The 20,119-nt window shown below is 36.4% G+C and overlaps 1 protein-coding gene across 6 annotated transcripts in view; it reads right to left on the reverse strand.

The window, feature by feature from the left end:
- Nucleotides 1-369: 369 nt before the first annotated feature.
- ADGRG2 (adhesion G protein-coupled receptor G2) overlaps nucleotides 370-20,119 on the reverse strand; it is a 59,795-nt gene continuing 40,045 nt past the window's right edge. For 5 of the 6 annotated variants that reach the window (XM_032100762.1, XM_032100760.1, XM_032100757.1 and 2 more), the window contains 16 exons: nucleotides 19,895-19,977; nucleotides 19,212-19,272; nucleotides 18,029-18,717; nucleotides 16,234-16,432; nucleotides 15,768-15,924; nucleotides 13,576-13,725; nucleotides 13,239-13,361; nucleotides 12,061-12,106; nucleotides 11,852-11,955; nucleotides 11,130-11,254; nucleotides 9,400-9,668; nucleotides 8,571-8,670; nucleotides 7,980-8,254; nucleotides 6,387-6,488; nucleotides 5,481-5,633; nucleotides 370-2,466 (listed from right to left, as the gene is read on the reverse strand). In XM_032100762.1, the coding sequence (XP_031956653.1) occupies nucleotides 2,282-2,466; nucleotides 5,481-5,633; nucleotides 6,387-6,488; nucleotides 7,980-8,254; nucleotides 8,571-8,670; nucleotides 9,400-9,668; nucleotides 11,130-11,254; nucleotides 11,852-11,955; nucleotides 12,061-12,106; nucleotides 13,239-13,361; nucleotides 13,576-13,725; nucleotides 15,768-15,924; nucleotides 16,234-16,432; nucleotides 18,029-18,717; nucleotides 19,212-19,272; nucleotides 19,895-19,977 (2,821 nt within the window). In that variant the 3' untranslated portion in view covers nucleotides 370-2,281. The remainder of the gene's footprint in view (nucleotides 2,467-5,480; nucleotides 5,634-6,386; nucleotides 6,489-7,979; nucleotides 8,255-8,570; nucleotides 8,671-9,399; nucleotides 9,669-11,129; nucleotides 11,255-11,851; nucleotides 11,956-12,060; nucleotides 12,107-13,238; nucleotides 13,362-13,575; nucleotides 13,726-15,767; nucleotides 15,925-16,233; nucleotides 16,433-18,028; nucleotides 18,718-19,211; nucleotides 19,273-19,894; nucleotides 19,978-20,119) is intronic. The other variant, XM_032100761.1, reaches the window with a different exon arrangement.

The following is a 20,119-nucleotide window of genomic DNA, read 5'->3' on the forward strand; positions in this document are numbered from 1 at the left end:
TCCTAACATATTTTAGTGTGAAGAAAAAAAAAAAAAAGGAATACTCTGAGCAGGTCAGCGATAATGGAATATGTGTATCCATAGGGAATTTAATTACTGAAGCCAAACTCAGCTATGTGCTTTTGCTTACAGCATTCTTGTGGGAGAGCTTCAGCAGACTTTAGGGCAGGCACTGACTGGACAGACTTAGGTCAGGGTTTTCTGTGCTAAAATCCAGATCTGCTAGAACCATGAAAGGTAAAATATGTAGCAGACAAATGCAAAAGCTGGGTCAGTTTTTTCTCCAAGAGGTTATGCACTGTAGATCCTGTAATCTGAAGAATTGTAATGCAGCCTAGTATTAACAACACATTTGTCTAAAAACCAAAGTTCCTATATTTCGTGTTGTACTTGCTGCAAATTTATTGCTTTTTTTACAGTTGAAAATATAAATATAAGAACATTAAATAAATTTACAAGAAACACCGCAAAGGCAATTAGCCAAATAGTTAAAGCATTCACAGAAATGTATTCCAGCTACTAGCATTCCAGGAAGGGCTTTACAAACATGCAGCTAAAACCCTGTGGATAAACACAACAAACACTTTAAATTCTCACCTTTAAAGCATAGTCAGAGTAATCTTAGACATGAGTGACTGAAAGAACTGAAAGAACCCATGTGTTGCCCACAGAACCACAACAGGGTTTGAGTACTGAAGAGGCTCAACTGCGAACCACAAGAGAGCCCCAGATAAGAGGCATGTAATTCATGCTTTTTGTTGAGGAGAGTGTTTCAGGGCTCCCCACCAAGACCTCTGGGAAACCAAAGCCTTTGCTCCCCTTCAGCCTGCACCTGCTTCATGCAGCCCCCTTTACAAGGCCTGGTGGTCCACAGCCCAGCACCAGTTTGTCCTAGTTTACTCTGGGAGCATCCAACCTTTGCCCAAGAATGCAAATTTAAAAAGCAGTGGCCACAGCTCCACGTGTGTGAGGAAGAAGAGGTAAAACCAGGGCATAGGCCAATTTCTGTTCAGGAGGAATCTTCACAATGTTGTATGGGCTTTCAGCTTTACACGAAGAGCCAAAATCCATTTTTTTCAGGTAAATATCACAAGGGGAATGAAATTTTCCTTCAGCAATTACTGAGCTAGCACCTCAGTGTTTGGTTTGCCAAGCAAGAGCCAAAGCACAAGCAGAAAAACTCACTAGAATAGTTCAAGAGCTGCCCCTTAAAAAACAGCCATGCAATGAAACAAACAGTTTCTCAGCTACTAAATATAGCAGCTGTCATTTATTATTTCTATTTTTTCTCCAACTCCCCCCTCCTTCCCCTGCAAACTTCTCTACTTTCATCATTGCAAATGAGAAATGGCAGTGTGTTTAATCTCACCATTCAAGATAAATACTGACCCTGGTGAAATCAATGGCAAAACCTGATGAATTTACTCAAGCCACCAACACGACTTAGTTGTATACTTAACCTACTGACTATTTTATTCAGCACTCCATTCACGGCACTCTACTTGAATTATACCCAGTTTCTATCCCTCTGTGGTGTACTAAAAGGGAGCTAAAGGTTCAAGACCAATTGTGTTTGTTATTTACAGTTCTGTATCCAGTGAATATATTCAAACCACTGTAGGTGATCCACTTACTGGACAAATTAACTTTTGTATTATTGTATGTTAAAGTTAATTAACTAATGAAAAATGCAAACTTACAATAACAGTTGCAAACAAAATATCAATTACTTTTCTATACATAGGAATATTTAAATTTATATTACAAGAAATAAATACAAAAAGTATCATTGAGATGCTTAAAGGTTGATATTTTTCTGCTTCTGTACATCACTGCAGAGTTTGCTACTAAAACATATAAAAAGTTGAAGACAGCATAGCTAACATTTTAAAAGTTAACATCGTTTGTATGTATGTATAACTTTCTACATTTATACAATACTACTAAGCATTATATCCAGATAAACGTAATTGTAATGAAAAAAGTCTAAATAAAAGTTTTGTTTAAATGCAAAAAAAAAAACCTCAAAAAAACCCACTCTCTGATGAAGAATCAAAATGGAAATGTGACAGCTGTAATCTGATATCCAAGACCTTCTCAAAATAGTAAGTTCCTTTTTTTTTTTCAATAATTGTCCTTGTCAATCCACTGCATGGCTGCCTTGAAGTTCCAGTACCATATATTTTAAATAAAACCAGTTCTTGGTCTGCTCATATTATGTAAAACTGCTAAAGTAAAACTCTACTTCACACTGTAAAACAATGTGCTGTTTAAAAGGAAATCACATTTTCTCCATAGAACTTAGGCTTCCTCTCTTTGAAGTCCTTCTGAGTGAGATTTGGCTTTCTTGGCTGCTGGTATCATCCTTGTCTTGAAATACAAGTTGTTTGCCTGAAAAGTCATGGAGACACACATCACCATTCTGTACACTGAAACAAACACCATTCTTCTCACTGGAAAGATGGCCTGTTGAAACAAAAAAAGTGCATCTCCTCTCAGAAAGGTTCAGAATCAAGCCTCCCATGCTTTTTTAGTCACTATAGAGAGTTCACACACACTCATTTTACCCCTGCAACAATTTTAAAATGTGGATTTTTTGGTGAATATTTTGTATACATTTCTTTTCCTCTGTGAAATCCTAGATTTGAGAGATGTTAATATATTCATGCACAACAGGATTTCATATTTTAAGCAATGAAGGTCACAATTCTCAAAATGTAGGCTTGACTTGGAATAAGTATCACTAGACAAGATGCAAAATACTCCTCATTTTAATGTTTTGCTTTATGAAATTGAGTTTTAAAGGTATCTCAGGTATGCCATGCAACTGAAAGAAGAAAGTGTTTGAGAAAACAAGGAATTTTTTTGCCTTTGAAAGGAATTCAACTTACAGCATTTACTTCTGAAGGACAATCAGAATACGGCCTAGGTCTAATCATGGGTCAAAACCATATTTAGACTGCAGAGCATCTTACACATTTAGGTGAATCCACAATGAACACATATAATACCACTGCTGACTGAAGCCTTTTACAAATGTTTAGTTCACCGGACAAATCTCCTGCCTTTATGTATCACATTCTAAATATTTTTAATGAGAATTTGGATTTTTTTATTCTAAGTATTTGTGTAGATGCTTCAGTTTGGATTTAAAGTTTAGTTATTAATTTGAGCAGCCATCAAGCAGTTAAACAGGCACAAATGTAGACAGGGTAAGACAATCAGAAGAGCTTTGTTCATCAACTCAAATAAGGAAAAGGCTGAAATTACAGAAAACAACCATGCTTGCTGACAATGTGACTGTTGTTTAACCCTCTGCTTGACTACAACTGTTTTATTTTAGGAGTTTTCAAAATAGCTGTGCCCTAATGTTAGGGCAAAAGCTGAGAAGAAAAGAATGCAGTTCTGTGAACAAATTCAGAAAGGTGGTTTGTATTCCTCAGTGAGGAAATCTGCAGGTTTGGCCATGTGATACCTAATGGTAGTTTTCCAAACATGCAAATCTGCAAGAGAGAAACTGAAAATAAGGAAATACTAGAATGCCATGAAAAAATGAAGTCCAGTAGGAAAGCAAAGCCACAGGCTATACAGACATCCCAAACTTACCACAGTAAGTCATTCAGTCCTGAATCTGGAATAACATTTCAGTGGAAGCAGTGAGGCCAAAACCATAAACAGTTTATAGTTCAGTATATTTATGACATGGGTCTTCATTTCTAGAGAGTTTTTGGTTTTGGAGGGCACTTTTTAAAATGAAGCCTTGCAATGTTATTTTCAAGCTCCAGCTTTGAGAGCAGAGCAATGACGTGCAGCAGATTAGAAGGTCCCATGCTAAGTGCAGCCTAATGCCTTTTGGAGGCACTAGCCCAGCTCCTCTGAGATACCACTGCCCCATGTTTGGAAGATCATACGTAAGGAATTGCCTCAGAGCTTTGCTGGGAGCTATCCAAGCATAGGTTTAGCCTCTTCTCATGGAAGTCCTAAGGACCCAGAAGAATTATTTTGTCAAACTATGCAGGCAAGGTATCATACAGGCCTCTTGATATGAATGGGGGATGTGGTATGAGGTTCACAGCATTCAAAATACACAATAAAATAGGAAATGAGGTGGATCACCTGAGCTATCCATGCTTGAGAGTGCACAGGAACAAGATTCTATCAAAGTTCTTTCAGCTGCTTTTGTCTGAGAAGCTTTTGGCACAGGACTCACAGACCCTCACACTGGAAAAGTCTGATTATGTGATTGAAGTAGGACAGAATTGGAGCACATCCAACAGAATTGGCATCACTCAATGGTTTAGACCATCAATTTAGCATCTCATTCTAAAATACCCAAAAGAAAAAACTTTTTCCAGAAAGCCACAACAGGCTCATTCACTCAGTTGCTACAACAAACAAGTTCAATAGAACATTTATGCTATCTTTCTTTCTGTTGAGAAGAGCAGTCAAATGCTTTTGTAGCTGTGTATAAGCATTTCAAATGTTGCAGGGAGAGATGGCTTCTTTCATCAGAGCAATTAACACAGCAGGGAAAAAAGAACCCTACAAGACATGCAGGCTTTTGCGCCTGAAAATTTCTCTTTGAAAGGAAATCCTTCTACCTAAAAATATTGCCTTACTTTGTATTTAATGATAGTGAGAGTTATTGGATTCTGGTTCTCACTTGACCTGTTAGGTAAAAAGTATGTTAATCATTGCATTATGTGGTGTCCAAACAGGGAGATTTTACAAAGGAATGTAAAAAAAACCAAAAAACAAACTCAATTTGGAAAGCTGTTCAGGGCATGTCCCAATGCCATCTCCTGAAGTGTTGTGATTTCTCTGCAACATGTGGTTAGTACACTCAAAGGAACAGTAACCTCTAACCCACATATGAATTCCATAGCTTTTACTCTATACATCTGAGAGGTTATCAGCTGATATTATCCTGTTGATTATGTGCTGCCTTCTGACAGCATAGGCCAAGAAATGAGGACAACACAGCCTCTCCAAGCATGTTCATCAACTTCATAATAAACATTCTAGTTGATGACATGACTTCTTAGCCTCAGCTCTTGATCAGTTGGGAAAAATACCTCAGGCGCACAGGAGTAATGTCCTCTGAGTTTTGCTTGACTTAGGGTTTTATACATTACAGATTCGTAAGTTATTTTTCAGTTTGAAAAATTGATTGTCTTTACTGAGAGCTCAAGTCAGCAGCATGACGTGCCCTGCAAGAATGTGAAGAACTAGATTATGTTCACCGAAAAAAAGATCAGTTTTCAGTAAGTATAATCAGTGGTGATTCATATCTAGTTTTCTCAGCAGACAAATAAGCCACAGCAAATTGCAAGTGAAATTGAGCACAGTGCTACTTGCACCTGCATTTCAACTTCTCTGGAACAGAGCAGAGGGCAGTAGTTCAGAGGATAGTACTATGTTAGAACAAGAAGGATGGAGAATTTTGCTTCTGAAGAAATACTGTTTTGCAGTATACTTACCATTTCCATTTGCATGGACTGAATAATCATTATTCATTAGCAGTGTTGTAGAGTTAGTGGAGTTACTGTTTGATTGTAAGGAATTGGAAGAACTGGATACTCCTTGATTTACAGTCTGCTTCTTTAAACCATTTGTAGCAGTTCTACTCCAGTCTACAACAGATACATGACATCGAAAATAACACAACTCATACAAGCACTATATAAAAATATAGTTAATAATGCAACTGAATTGATATAAAACCAAGACTTTACACACTTCTTCCAGTATTCTAGACAGAATTATACTCTCCTAAGAATTTAATGACTCTTGATGTTTAAAATTATTTAAATCTAGTTCCTTTTCTCTTGTCCCTTTTTAAAATACAAGCAGACAACTGTCACAGCTTTACAACTGCAGATCAGATCAGAAAAATAACTGAAGTGCAGTTGATCCTCTAAGCGAAAGTGAGTAAAAAGTATATAGCTTTACAAGATGACAACTACTGAGTAACAAAATAACAAAAAGTAATTAATGTGTTTTTTGGTTTAAACCATGTTTCACTTTGTTTCTGTGGAAGCCACTGGTAAAACTACTGCTGACCCAGAAGCTGGAACAAATCTTACCGTTTCTAACTGACCAAAATCTTCTGCAAAGACATGACTTTACCCTGCAGTGGAAGAGGTCAACTCTTAGCAGTTAACAGCTTAAGGCAACAGCATGTAAACATGCAAGAACTGCACCAGCTACCCCCTTTAAAGAGTATCATTTTGGAGGTTTATTGTATCTTGGATAATAAACTAGAACTGCAACTGCAGCAATGTGATTATTTGCCCTCCCTTTTTTTTTTTTTTTTGGGTAATTATTACAAAATACCAGGAACTTAACACTGAATATAAGGATTCAGAAGTTAAAAAAAAAATTACCTGAGTTTTCAGCCAGCCTGAATTTCCCACAACAAAGATATCTTCTCCACTGTTTGCGGACATTCTCTTTCGTTACACAATAGAAGATGAAAATGAAGAACCCTGCAAAGGAATAACATAGAAGACTGTTACAAAATTCACTTTTACTACTTCTTAATGAACAATGCTTTCATTTTCTTTCATTTCTTTTTAATTTCTACTAAAAAGTAATGATACCTTTCTTTGCTGAAAAAGTTTACAACTCTGAACACTGCAGCGTACTTTTTCCTCACATAGATTAGAGGAATTATACACACAAAAGAAAAAACAAAAAATACAATCAAATGCATAAAATGCATACAGTTTCCTTCTATCAAATAAGAGGGGAAAAATTCTGTTGATCTTGAAATTTACTTAATGCTTTTGGAAAAGAATTCATAATGTCAAAGAGAAGGTGTGATACCACACTGTCAGATTTCTATGAAGCTTTTTTAGCACATGGTGTGACACTGTTACATCTTTTATTAGCAGCTAACCTGTTACCACCAATGCTACAAAATTTTGAGCACTCATACAAAGAAAATAACTAATTTCTAAAATAATAATAATAAATGGTACCCCCTTTACCACAATTTCAAATATTTTCTAGAAGGGATGGTGCTCATCCATTTACAGTCTCCTTGTCTTTTTCTCATTCACTACTAACTGACACAGGGTGGCATCTAACTTTCCCTGCTTAAAAGTTCATCATAATTGTCCCCCTTTAAGGGAAAGCGGCACTCAGTCTTTGCACAATTTCCAATCTGCAGGGGGAAACAGCTGTATTAGGTTTAACATGAATAATAAATAATAGTAAATCAACACAGCAAATAGGGGAGAGGTGTATACACTGAACTGCAATTTTCATTGCTTTAGTCTCTCTGGGAAATCATACAGTCAGTCATCTAAGTGCCATTTAAGCAGTTTGGATCTGAACTTCAGAAGTGCAATTCAGGCATATTTAGATAACTGTGGACAGCTACAATATCTTCTATTTATATAAAAGCCTTTGCAGCAACTCTGCTTTTGGATATGTCCAGTAGCACCCTGGCCTTTGCAAAACTTTATGTTTTCATATCTACTTCCCTTATGTTCTTAAGGACTATATAAGCCATGCTTAGAAGTTGGGTCACTAACTTTTAGATGTTGCAGCCTTGCCTGTCTCAATGACCCTTTGGTGAATGTCAAACCTCCCCCAGAAGCTTTAGGGGAACTGAAGAAATGATAGAATTTTCACTACATTAATTGCATTATAACATGAACACTTAGAGTAACCGAGTATTCAAAATTCATCTGTTTATTAGTGAAACACAGTCACTTCCAGGGATATCTGGTTTCCATACACTTTTAAAACGATAATATTTATAAATATACCATATGTATATAAATAGTACCTAGTTTTTCAGTACCTTATCATAATTGCATAAACTGCATTTTAGTATTACAGTAAATAATTAACATGTTACAGTACATACCAGAGTTAAATTTGTATTGCTGAATCAAGAAAATGGGATTTCAAAATGTTTGGTTTGTTATATTATACTTAGGAGGCTGTTACATGGAGGACAAACTTACCTTGCAAAGTGTTGAAAATGGTAAAGAGGTAAGTAAATACCTCATTTACTGTGAAGAAAGCAAACCCCCAAGTAATTCCCAACAAGAAAGTGAGGCCAGCAACACTCCTAAGGTCTTGGATGCTGGTTTTTCTTTGAGCACCGAGTTGTTTTTTCTTTTTGATACGACAGAGCTGGATCAGCACAACAATGAACATGCTGATATTGATCAGGAATATCAGGCAAAAGTATCCCACAGCAGTAATATAGAAGACAATTCGATTTTTGATCCAACAGCTAGAACAAAAGAACAGTCTGTCAACCGTTATGAGAAATAGAAATTAAGTGAAATGAACATAGACAAACTTTTTGTTTGTTGCACATGCAAACCATTTTTGCCTTTTTAGAAAAAAAGTATTTTTTTGGCCAAAGGATCCAGGCCTTCATATAGGCAATAAACCTAAAACACATGAGATATTGTAGAGTTATGCCATTTCTAAGGACTACCATTGCTTCCTTCCCTTCCCCACCTTTACTCTAAAGAAAAGCAGTTTGGAGGATCTTCTTCCATCCCCCACCCCCACGTCCCCAAAAGCACCTCCCTTTAACTCACAATTCATCAGGTCCATTTATTGAAACCTTTCCAGTGGTTATAAGTCCATAATTATCTGGTGATACTGCCAACACAATGGACACAACTACTGCTGGTAACCCTAAAAGATTATGAACAAACACATATGTAAAAATCCTAACAGAGACAGTATTATGAGGACTTGAAATTATTATATTTTTCTATGAAATCTACAACTTGTTTCTGAAATTTATCTGTTGAGTTCTGCTGACTATTAGCTGTCTGAAAAATTGCAGCATTCAAACTGCTCAGGAGCACAACTTGCAAACAAACAAGAACAGTCCTCCACAGCCAGCTCCAAAACTTTCTGAATAAACCAACAAATACCATTAGTCTTGAAACTGATTTAAAATCTCTTACAGCATGACCGATTTTCTTTCTTACATATGCTTTAAGAAACATTTAAGAGATAAAAATCAGGCCCAGAATCTCTTCATCCTCTATCCAGTTAGATCTGGTTTTGCTGATTTTTGTTAGTGTAGTGGTTTGGTCCTGCTAACCCATGACAGTTAGCAACGGTGCTATTCCAGAAAGGGAATATATATACTCATTGGCATTTATTCTCAAAATAATGGAAGCGTGCACACTCAAAATTGGTTCTATTGTACTAGCACAAGGAACACTTATTATCACTTTGCATTGCAGAAGCTTCAGTTCTGCAGCTGGGGGGACTCCATGACTCAGAAAGGTGGAACACATATAACATTTAATGATTGCCTAATTTTCATTTCTGACCTGTGTCACACTCACTGCAATACTTGATAAGAGGATTTATCTATTTAGCATACAAATGGAAAAAAAAAATACATACCCCAACCAACAATGCAAAATTTAAGAATATATTTCCGTACATAGGTGTTAAAGACTTTCACAAGGGCCAGATACATGTGGAAAGCTTCCAGGCCCATCCAGGTGAAGGAAACCAAGAGGAAATAGTGAAGTAACACTGCAACTGCAATGCATAGACCTCGGGTATCATACAGTGCAATCCATGAGTCAAGGAGAAAAACTAAATTGAGTAGAAGTAATGCAGCACACAGCTGAATAAGTATTTTGGAGGGATAGTCTCTTCGGATTTTCCTGAAAAAAAAAAGCAAATTAGTGAGATGACATCAATTGTCTGTGGATCCCTGGCTTACTTCCTCTCTCGCAGTCCTTGGCATTCACAAAGGCCAGGAAAAAGAAAATTTTACATTTTCTTTCATATACAATGCTTTGTGTGTTGCATTTATACACAGAGAGAATAATTCACAACATATTTCCAAATTCACGGTCTGTATAAATAACGTTTTTAGAAAAGGTTACATAAATACCAACAATAACTTGGAGATTAAGTGTTTAGTGCCATGGTTATTTTTTTGTTTTACATTGTATGTTGGAATTCTTGTTACATTGCTACCCAAACCCAAAATGTGACTGTTCCTTATTGCTAAACTAGATCAAGCTTTTGACTGGACATCTAAAGCCTTGATAGACACAAGTCCCAGTCTTAGAAAAATGAGAGAATAAAGAAAGAATACAAATGCTTTTAAAAATGATAAAATTCTGCACTGCTTTTTATATGTTGTATCTTAAATACATTCCTTCACACTTCTACTATGATAATCCATTATAAAATATTTCAGAGTGATACTTCTTCACGTCTTACTGCATAGAGCCTCATGATAATTCACTTGTTCGTAAGATTAACATTTCTGAAGACTGAATCAACACCTTCCTGGTGAACTGGGCAAATCTGTGCTGTTGGAGTGAGAGCTCCTCTGGACCCAGGCCCAGAGGAAAGCCAAAGCACAGGGGTTGAATTAAAACCTTTGGATAAGCTGAGATACATGAAGTCACACCAAAGTGAAACAGAAATATAGATTTTTAACTTTTAGTAGAAATATATGCAAAGTGCTTTAAACATTGAAAAGCTGCAGCAAAGAAATCTTAAACACAGTTCTTACTGCAGCAGAGTTACCTTTTCACAGAATTTCTTTACTTTAGACAAAACACAGATAGAACTATACTGTTCACATGTTTTAGATAAACAATTAGATTGTTCACATAAACAAGAAGAGCTTATAGAAACTATATACACAAATCTGGGTAATAGCTGTGTAATAATTGTGTAAGATTTATGACTATTAGAATTAGACCAGGATAAGTTAAGAAAAGAAAAACTAGAATCATGTGTCAATTTTATTGGTCAATTAACAAATATAATCCACACTTCTGTAAGTTTAGAAAAGAAGAAAAAGAAGAAGCTGTTTTTCTACTTGTTTGCCTGCTGCTGCTGCTGTTACTGCTTGGCCTTATTATGTAACCCCTTTGAACTCTGCCTTCAGAAGACTATGAGACTATGAAATAAAGAACTTCAGCAGGATAGCAGCCTCCTGCTCTTTCACCCTCATCAGCAAAGAGAGAGTATCCCATCAAAAGCTCAACGCTGTGCATTGTTTGTGGAGACAGAATCCTTAATTTTTGAAAAGAATTTCGCAATGAAGGCTATAATCAATCCCAATTGAAGACTAATGGGAGCTTAGTCGAATGGGTACTTACTCAAAGGCTATGTAGGTCACAAGAGTAACAGAAAGAAAAATTGCAGAGAGGCCACAGCCTATATATGATATAAAAGTCAGTACCAATTCTTGTGTGGGATTCAAAGGAGTCTTTCCATACAAGTCCTAAAACAGAAACAGAAGTTAATTTCAGAGAACATGTTGATTTAATGGAAAAAGATAAAAAACCACCAAAATAAACAAAAATACAACTTTTCCTCTGCACTTAAAAATAATTTTAAAAAAGGAATTCACTCTTTTCATCATGGCTCTTATAAAAAGTTAGATGAAAAACAAAAAAGCCAATCTAGTCTTGTAAAGAGCAGGGAGCTGGACTCCATGATCCTTATGGGTCCCTTCCAACTTGAGATACTATTTTATTATTCTATTACTCTAATTGTGAAAACCCATTTGATTGAAACCCTGTTTTAAATTTGATTTATCCTAAATTTTATTTCCTAGAATATAAACAGCTGTCTAAATGTAAAAGCTGCAGCACTTGAGAATTTTTTTTTCCTCCAGTGGAAGTCATGGACTCCCATTTAACAAACAGTTTAAGCATATGACTAATTGTATGCTATTTGTACTAACACTGAAGCCAGCAGAACTGAGTATTATTTATTAGGTAGTATGTGCTTATTGAGTCCTCACTTACTTAAGACAACAGAAGGTTAAATGTGTTCTTAAACAAGGGTAAGATTGCATAATTTTTAAAATACTTACCATCAAAACTGCAAAACTTGTGAGATGGTTGCATGAACAGACTGTTTCATTTACTCTACTTTCTTTAACTATGCAACCTGCATATGACCAGCCTCCATGTCCATCTGTTAAAAAAAGCAGCTTTGTTATTCATTAAAGGCTTTACTTATATTAACATGAATTAACATAGCTAAAACACCACAGCATCTTGGGTGATCTCAAGTACTCACCATTTTTATTGAAGTCCCAGAAAACACATCTAACCGTTGAATTATCCTGTTTAGGAGTAAAAAGAATAAAAAATCTTACTAAACTGTGAGTTTAGGATTGAATGATTTCTGAATTATCTACAAAATGCTGTCAAGAATAAACACTGTATACAGCAAATCTGCCTGATCTACGTGAATGCAAAATTAATTTAGGTGCATAAAATGGATTAATATTGCAAACTGCATGTAAAAATATGCTGAACAAATTTGAAGTCACCATACAGGAGCTAGCTCTTGTGCTTATGCAAAGATTCTGCTCCTGGTAGAACCTTTTGAATGCTCTTTCATTGTCTTCCCACACTATACAACTTCTTGGGATTTCTCATCCTTCTGGACTTCATAACTTTTGAAGTCACGACCACACAGAAAAGGGAAAACCTTTTCATTTACAAATATTTGATCACTTCCTACTATCATGATGTTAAACATTTGCATATTGATTTCCCCACACACATACAAATTCCATAAATACCAGCAGTAATACACATTGTTATTGTTATAAATACTGATACTTCTACAGTTATATCTCAAAACTCATTATTATGTCAAAACAAGTAAAGATGTCACTAAGCCAGCTCCTGAAAAAAGCTTCAGGTGCATTAGTGGAATCCCTACATTTTTTAGTTTAGTAATTTAGGATTTTAAACTCTGTTAAGATATAGAAGACTTTAATCCTTGATGCTCCTTTCAGAAAGAGATGGTGTATAAGAGTCCTAATACGTCTAGATGACACAATCCTGTGCCATTTTCTTAGGGAAAATTTCAGTTTCCCTTATTTTCTGGCCATGTGGCACCCACAAATGTCATGACTGAAACATCTTCTCTAACAAACCACACTGTCAGTCTTCCATCTAAGAGTTTTTATTCTTTGTAGAATAAAACAAAAGTGTAAGTAAGAAGATAAAAACTGGATGCATACGTGATAGAGCAAAATTACCTTATCTTATTTGAGAACTAAAATGTATACCAGTAGTAAATAAGCAAAAAAGAGTGATTTTTAATGTCCAGATGAAGATGAAATGCCCACACTAGTAAAGCAGAACAAACTCACTGGTATTCATAGTACAGTGTTTCCACTACAACAGCTTCAGTGGAGGCAATAAAACTGTACTTTAAGTCTGCCAAAATGTAAATCATACCTGATTAGGCTTGATATTCTGCAAAATGACAGTAACATTTGCCTTTAAGTTGCTAATGCTGAGGTTAGCAACACTTGATGATACTACACTGCTGATTAAAGATGCATTCTTCAAGGACAGATCCTGGAATGACAAAAAATGTGCCAGATTTTAAAATCTTAAAGGAAACAATAGTAGAGTACAGCATCCACAAGCTCATTTACTATGTGGAGTAAGCACTGGACAAAAATAATTACTTTTTAAGTCAGAAGTTTTAAAACATGTTTTGTGGGGAAAAAAGATATTTTGCTCTAAGCTTGAGTTTAAAAGCCTTATGAACAGTGGGCCAAAAAAATACCTGAAACACAGTGGTCTTTTTAAAGAAGTTGAATATAATTCTAGAAGCCAAGTCCAACTCTTCAGTGGGCAAATTTGCCAGCAATGATGAAGGAAGTGTAATTGATCCAAGAGTATTTAAATTCTGAATTGCCTGAACTCCTAGAGAAATCTGAAAAATAAACACCAGGATTACGCTTCGTTTCAGTCTCCAAATAAATAAATTATGACTTACTTTCAGTTTAAAACTTCAAAATAAACATCTCTTTAATCACTGTCACAAACTCACTGCTGCTTTCATTCCTCTCCTGCTCCAATGCATAAATAGCATTGACAGGACTGAAAAGGATGCATCCCATTTCAGGTCTGCCTACCATTGAAAATAATCTGGCTTTAAGCATTTGCCTACACGGACATGACACACCACTGTGTGTTTTGCATTGATTTGGAAAAGGTGAAGAGCAACAACCCCGGTAGGTTTATGTAACTGTGTAGGGAGATCAACATTTCACAGCATGAAAGCCTGCTAAGGCCAAGAATTTTTATACCCTGCAGGAAGTATGTCAGAATTCAGAAAAAGTGTAAATAGCCATTATTTGTCAATACATTTTTAAGTTCAGTAGGTTATGTTTATGTGTAGATAAGAACATAAGCCCTAACTTTTTGATCATCTGGCAAAAATTAAACTGGATAAGCTACAATTCAGATAACTCAAGAACTTAGTGAACTAATATTGTACAGAAAGGGATCTGAACTTTCACCCATTTTATGTGCTGTGCTTACAGGCCAGGGTGCTTTGTTTAGTACAAAATCTCTCAACATTCTTGTCGCACATTAGTCCTTTACACACAAATATCATCACCTCAGTGTTCCTGGGAGATGTGAAACCTTAGTAGTACTGCAGAAAGAAATTATCTGAGTATTCAAAGAATGGCTGTAATAAGAGTAACAGTGTGAACTCCCCACAGTGCCCTAACAACTTGGTTTAACTCTTCTGTTTAGAACAGCACACTCCAAATGTTTTTCACCATGCATCCCCTAAAAGTTTTTGAGCATGAACCCCAATATATACTCATCCAGAAGTTACATGTATGTATTACTGTGCTAATATATTACTTAAGTTATAAAAATTGTTAAAGGAGATAAAAAATTATTTTTGGAAATGTATTTTTTATTTATTGATCATATAAATAACATTTTCCCACACTGCAATGGACTGTTGTGTGCACACCCTGAGTACTCAAACCCCACTTTGGAGATCACCGGTGTAGACAGACCCCAAAGAAATCCTGAATCAATTCCACAAAAGCACTCCTGTTGCTCTAGTTTGAAGTAGATGATACTTATTGAAAATTTTCAGTGTTTCATTGCCAGTGCCATGCAATAAAAAATCATTCCTTAGCAAATACCTGTATGTCAGCACTACCACCTCCTAGTCACCTCACATTCATGCACTACATATTGCTAAGAAATAGAAAATAACTCAAATGTTAAACATTTACATCATTTTCAGTAACACAGAAAAGTTTCAGTACTACTTATGTCTCACAATACATTAAGCTATTTTCTTCTCTGAGGAGGCAGAATATCCCAAAATTTGTCCAAAACTTTCCATCTCTCCTTGATTAAGCCTCCTAGGCTGGTATTGTCCAAATTATTATTTTCTCTGTCAGGAGGGAGGTTTTGAATGAGGTAAAGGGGATCCAACCAAACTTTCTAAGCACTTCTTTCTTGGTGAGATGCCATCAGTGACAAACATCTGAGCATCATTATCCAAGCAACATACATGGTAGTTCTTTCCTGGAACCCTCTGCAATTATTTCTTTCAAATAGATGAAGCCATCTGGCAACATTCCTTGACAAATTTCAGCACTGTCATGGTGGCTGAACAAATGACTCATAATTCAGGGGATTTGAGGCAAAGTTATTCTGCCAAGCACTTTGTCCATTCTGATGTTCTAGCTGTAACCTCTCCAACAGCTTATTAGTTCTGCCAGTTTCTGCTAAGTCAGCTGCTGTTTTACACCTACTTACACAGTTGAAAATTAAAGGAAAAACTATGGAGGGCTTAAAAAAAAGTCTGAAAATAACACGAACTAAATATCCTGAAACTGACATAAACAAATAACAAACTCATGTTCATATAAATATAAGACCATAAACACTTTAAAAAAAATATTTGAAAATTTGTAAGTATTGTAAGCATTTTGTAACCTGGAGATCAGCTGAGTCCTGGACAGCAAAAGACATTTGGTTGGAGCGGATTCTGTTGGTTTTGACAACTGCCAGAGCCAAGGAAGGGGAGACAAATTCAGCAGATGATGTCGATAAGTTCAGTTTTAAGCCAATATAGTCCACCAGTTTTATAATTCTGTCAAATAAAAAGTATACTTAGTATTACCAAGCACATACATCCAAAATTCTGAGGCAAGTTATGGTTATGGAGCAATAATCCAAGTGTAGTGTAAAATGCTCACTTATTATGGTGTCAACACAAAAAAACCCCAACATTTTCCATGGCATTATATTATAGTACAGCTGGTAACATTAGAATGCTTGTCCTTCCATTTTGAATAACTACATTAAAGAACAAGAAAAATTCTTCTGGATTATGAAAAAGCGAAACTTGCTGAAGACATTTTATCAAGACATCCTGTAATCTATTGCCAAAATGACCTACCTGTTAGAAATTCGCAGTGGTAATGGCTGAGAAGCAGTGAGGATACCGCTCACCTCACTAACCATCCTTTCTACATCTTTTGGCTCTACTTTTCCAGCTGCTAAATCATTTTCTATTTTGGACACAATTTGCTCAGCTGTGGCAATACTAATGGTAGTGTGTTCGGAAGTTGTATTTGTAGTAGCTGAGAGAGTTTTTCCTGTGACAAACAAAAAGTTAAACATTCTGTTCAACAAATGAAGTAAGCTTGGAAAAGCAGAAAAATTAAACAGTTCTCTTGATCAAAAAACCATATAACTACTTGTAAGGTTTCTCAACGAGTTATATAATTCCTCCCTATCAGCTACTTTGCAGTGAGCAGTAATTTAAATCTCATGAAAACATAAGGCAAGGTTTCAAATTGCCAACATTAATTTCACATTTTATTGATTTCAAAGTTCCTCACATCAGACCATTAATATATTAAATAACCTATTATTTTGAATTTTTAGCCACTGAATTTCTGAGAGTGTCAGAAATTTGAAAAGAAGTTTATAAAGATGTGTACAATCTTCGTAAGAAAATACATAGCCAGTAACAATATTTCCCATCCATAATCCCATTTCCATAATATTTTAAGGACGATCCAACATTATTTTGCGGTATTTTAAATATTAGAATAGTTTAAAAAAAAAAATCTGCCTTTCTCTCTGACTTATTTTTTTTCTGTCCAAAAAGCATTTGTTCTATTGGGAACTTAGCACAGTACCTCCCTATGACAGTTATAAACCAGTGTGTAGGGTGAGGTATTACCACAGCCAAAGGCATCAGAATGTATTTTAAAATACATGCACATCAAATGAGAGTTGTCTCAGGGTTTTCACATAGAACAGAATCACAGAATCATTAAGATTGGAAAAGACCTCCAAGATCATTGAGTCCAGCCTTTGACTGAACATCACCTTGTGAACTAGACCAGAGCACTGAGTGCCATGTCCAGTTGTTTCTTGAACATCCCCAGAGATGGGGACTCCACCACACCCCTGGGCAGCCCATTCCAATGCTTAACAACCCTTTCAGTGAAGAAATTCTTCCTGAATTCTTCCTGATGTCCAACCTGAACCTCCCCTGGGCACTCCTATCCTGTCACTGGTTGCCTGGGAGAAGAGGCCGACCCTCACCTGGCTACAATCTCCTTTCAGGGAGTTGTACAGAGTGATAAGGTCATCCCTGAGTCTCCTCTTCTCCAGACCCTTCCCCAGCTCCATTGCCCTTCTCTGGATACACTCCAGCACCTCAATGTCTTTCTTGTAGTGAGGGGTCCAGAAATGGACATGGGATTGGAGGTGCGGCATCACCAGTGCCCAGTACAGAGGGACAATCGCTGTCCTGATCCTGCTGGCCACACTATTGCTAATCCAGGCTAGGTGCCACTGGCCTTCTTGGCCACCTGGGCACCGCTGGCTCATGTTCAGCCACTGTCAGCCAGAACTACCAGGTCCTTTTCCTTCGGGCAGCTTTCCAGACACTATTCCCCAAGCCTGGACTGCTTCCCAGGGTTTCTGTGACCCACGTGCAGGACCCTGCACTTGGCCTCGTTGAGCCTCTCATACAACTGGCCTTGGCTCATCAATCCAGCCTGTCCAGATCCCTCTGTAGAGTCTTCTTACCCTTCAGCAGATCAACACCCCCACCCAAAGGAATTCACAATAATTGCAAGGTCACCTCTCATATATATAATGTTGTTTAATGAAGTTTCAAAGCAAATCCAGAATATGGCATTCAAAACAAAGAATTATTTATTTGTCATATTTACCTGGGGTCCCACGGCCATCAGCAGTAGAATGAGGACGAGAAGCTGAGACAGAATGGTTGACAGGACTAACAGTAGGGGTCAAAGATATTGTGAAAGGAGTAAGGGGAACAATAGATACCGTACTAACATTTTTGCTACCAGATATAAGTTGGGTTGTAGCAGGAGGAATTTGTGCAACAGATTTGGTTATAGCCTCAAAGTGGCGATTTATAATTGGAAGTTTGTGGGGCTCAGAAGAAGAAAGTGCAGAATGTTTAGTGAAACCTACAGAAGGAGAAAGTATTGTAAAAGTTTTGTTAAGGTGTACAGCATCAGATTTAATTGAGAAGGCAGCATTAGTGACAGATTCTGTTGCAGCTGTGGGAACAGTGATGGATTTACTGGAAGTTATGGAAGAAACAGTTGACATGGTAGGTGGAGTAGGAGATTCAGAAGAGGAACGTGTAGTGGTAACACTGGTGGAAGACATAGAAGTTTCAGAGAAAGGGTTTGTAAGGGGAGGTGTGGAGAGAGTTCCAGAAAAATAAATTTCTGTGAATGGTGGGATCAGTGGTCTAACTGTGGGGCTTTGTTTAGCAGAAAGTATAGTGGGGGGAATAAAAGAATTAGATTTGAGGAAAGTCTTTTTAGGGAGAGAAAGAGAATGAGGGGAAGGAACCCATATGGAATGAGGTGGCACTTGTATAGTACTGTAAAAGAAAAAAAGGTTAAAAAAATCCATGTTAAATTTAGCATTGTTTCTACTTTAAAGAAAATGAATTATAATAGAGGAATACATATGAATTATATGGACATAATACTAATAATGTGTATTTTAAAACCAATCAGATTGGATGTTTCACGCTCTAATATTTAGAGGGTTCTTACATTCTATTTTGCTGTAGTTGTTAACTAGCAAGTCCATAAATAAATACTGCTACTGTCTTTGCTGCCTGTTCTGAAGGTGAGCTGTTGTTGAACACAAAAGCTAGATGCATCAGGGAAAAAAGTGAAAAAAACAAAGGGATAAGAAGGGAGGGAAGGGAAAAAGGGAGGAAACAGAAGTGACCTACACTGGAAAATGCTGGTCAGCTTTTTCTTGTGGAGTCCTTTCTGCCTATTACACTAAAGCATGGAAGTTTACTCTAGCAAAGTATTAGAAAATTTAGGAAATTAGCAAGTCAAATTTTGTATTTATACTTACTACATCTGTAATTCTTCAGCAGTCAAGGAACAATACTTCAGTGATGAACAGCAGCACTGATCTGAGATGACAAAGAACCATTATCCTTAAGCATAACAACTGCTAACATCATTAAGTAGAATATTTAACCATGTGTATTAGGTCTTCAAACAACATAATTTATTTTGAAGTTTGTTATGAAATTAGTTTTGCAAAACAAAAGAACTCTTGACCAGTCAGAATATTGTCATACCCCTAGATTTTTGTTCAATGCCCGACAAGTTCAGAGTTCTCTTTTTTTTTTAATTTTAAACAAACCAAAAAGCAACACTTTTGAAACAGAGACAAATGGTATGAGCCACTACTCCATCCTGTCACAACATCACTAAGAAAATTTGGCTACTTAACAATCCTTTCAATTCAGATTGTCATTTCAGCAAGACATGTTCTCAGCTTATTTTACACCTAATCCTTTCAAAGTGTGCTCTATTAAACCCAGTATTTTATACCAAAATATTTTTGTAAGTTATTTCTATCACACACACCCCCAAAAATCAGAAGGCTGCATTTTTATGTATTTATATTGCTCAAAACAGAAAATATTTTGATCTAAAAGTAAGTAACTACCTTGTCTTTTTAGCTACTTGAAGACCACACGTAAAGACATTAAATTGTGATGAGATTGTGTTTAAAGCACAACTTACCAAGTTGGCTTATTTTTGCTTTGTCTGTTAAACTGCTTATATTCTTTCTCTCAGCCAGCTTCATTATGAAATTGCAGTGTGTACTATAATAAGAAGAAAAAAGCTTAAGGCTCAAGAAACAGAGCTGCCTCCTCTTTACAACACATGAAACGAACATCAAATGCTAAGTGAAAGCACACTAGCGCAAATGCTAAGTGTGAAAGCACATTTTTCCTAGGCTCTGTC

The sequence above is a fragment of the Corvus moneduloides genome, chromosome 2 (assembly GCF_009650955.1).
Source record: "Corvus moneduloides isolate bCorMon1 chromosome 2, bCorMon1.pri, whole genome shotgun sequence".
NCBI classification, from domain to species: Eukaryota; Metazoa; Chordata; class Aves; order Passeriformes; family Corvidae; genus Corvus; species Corvus moneduloides.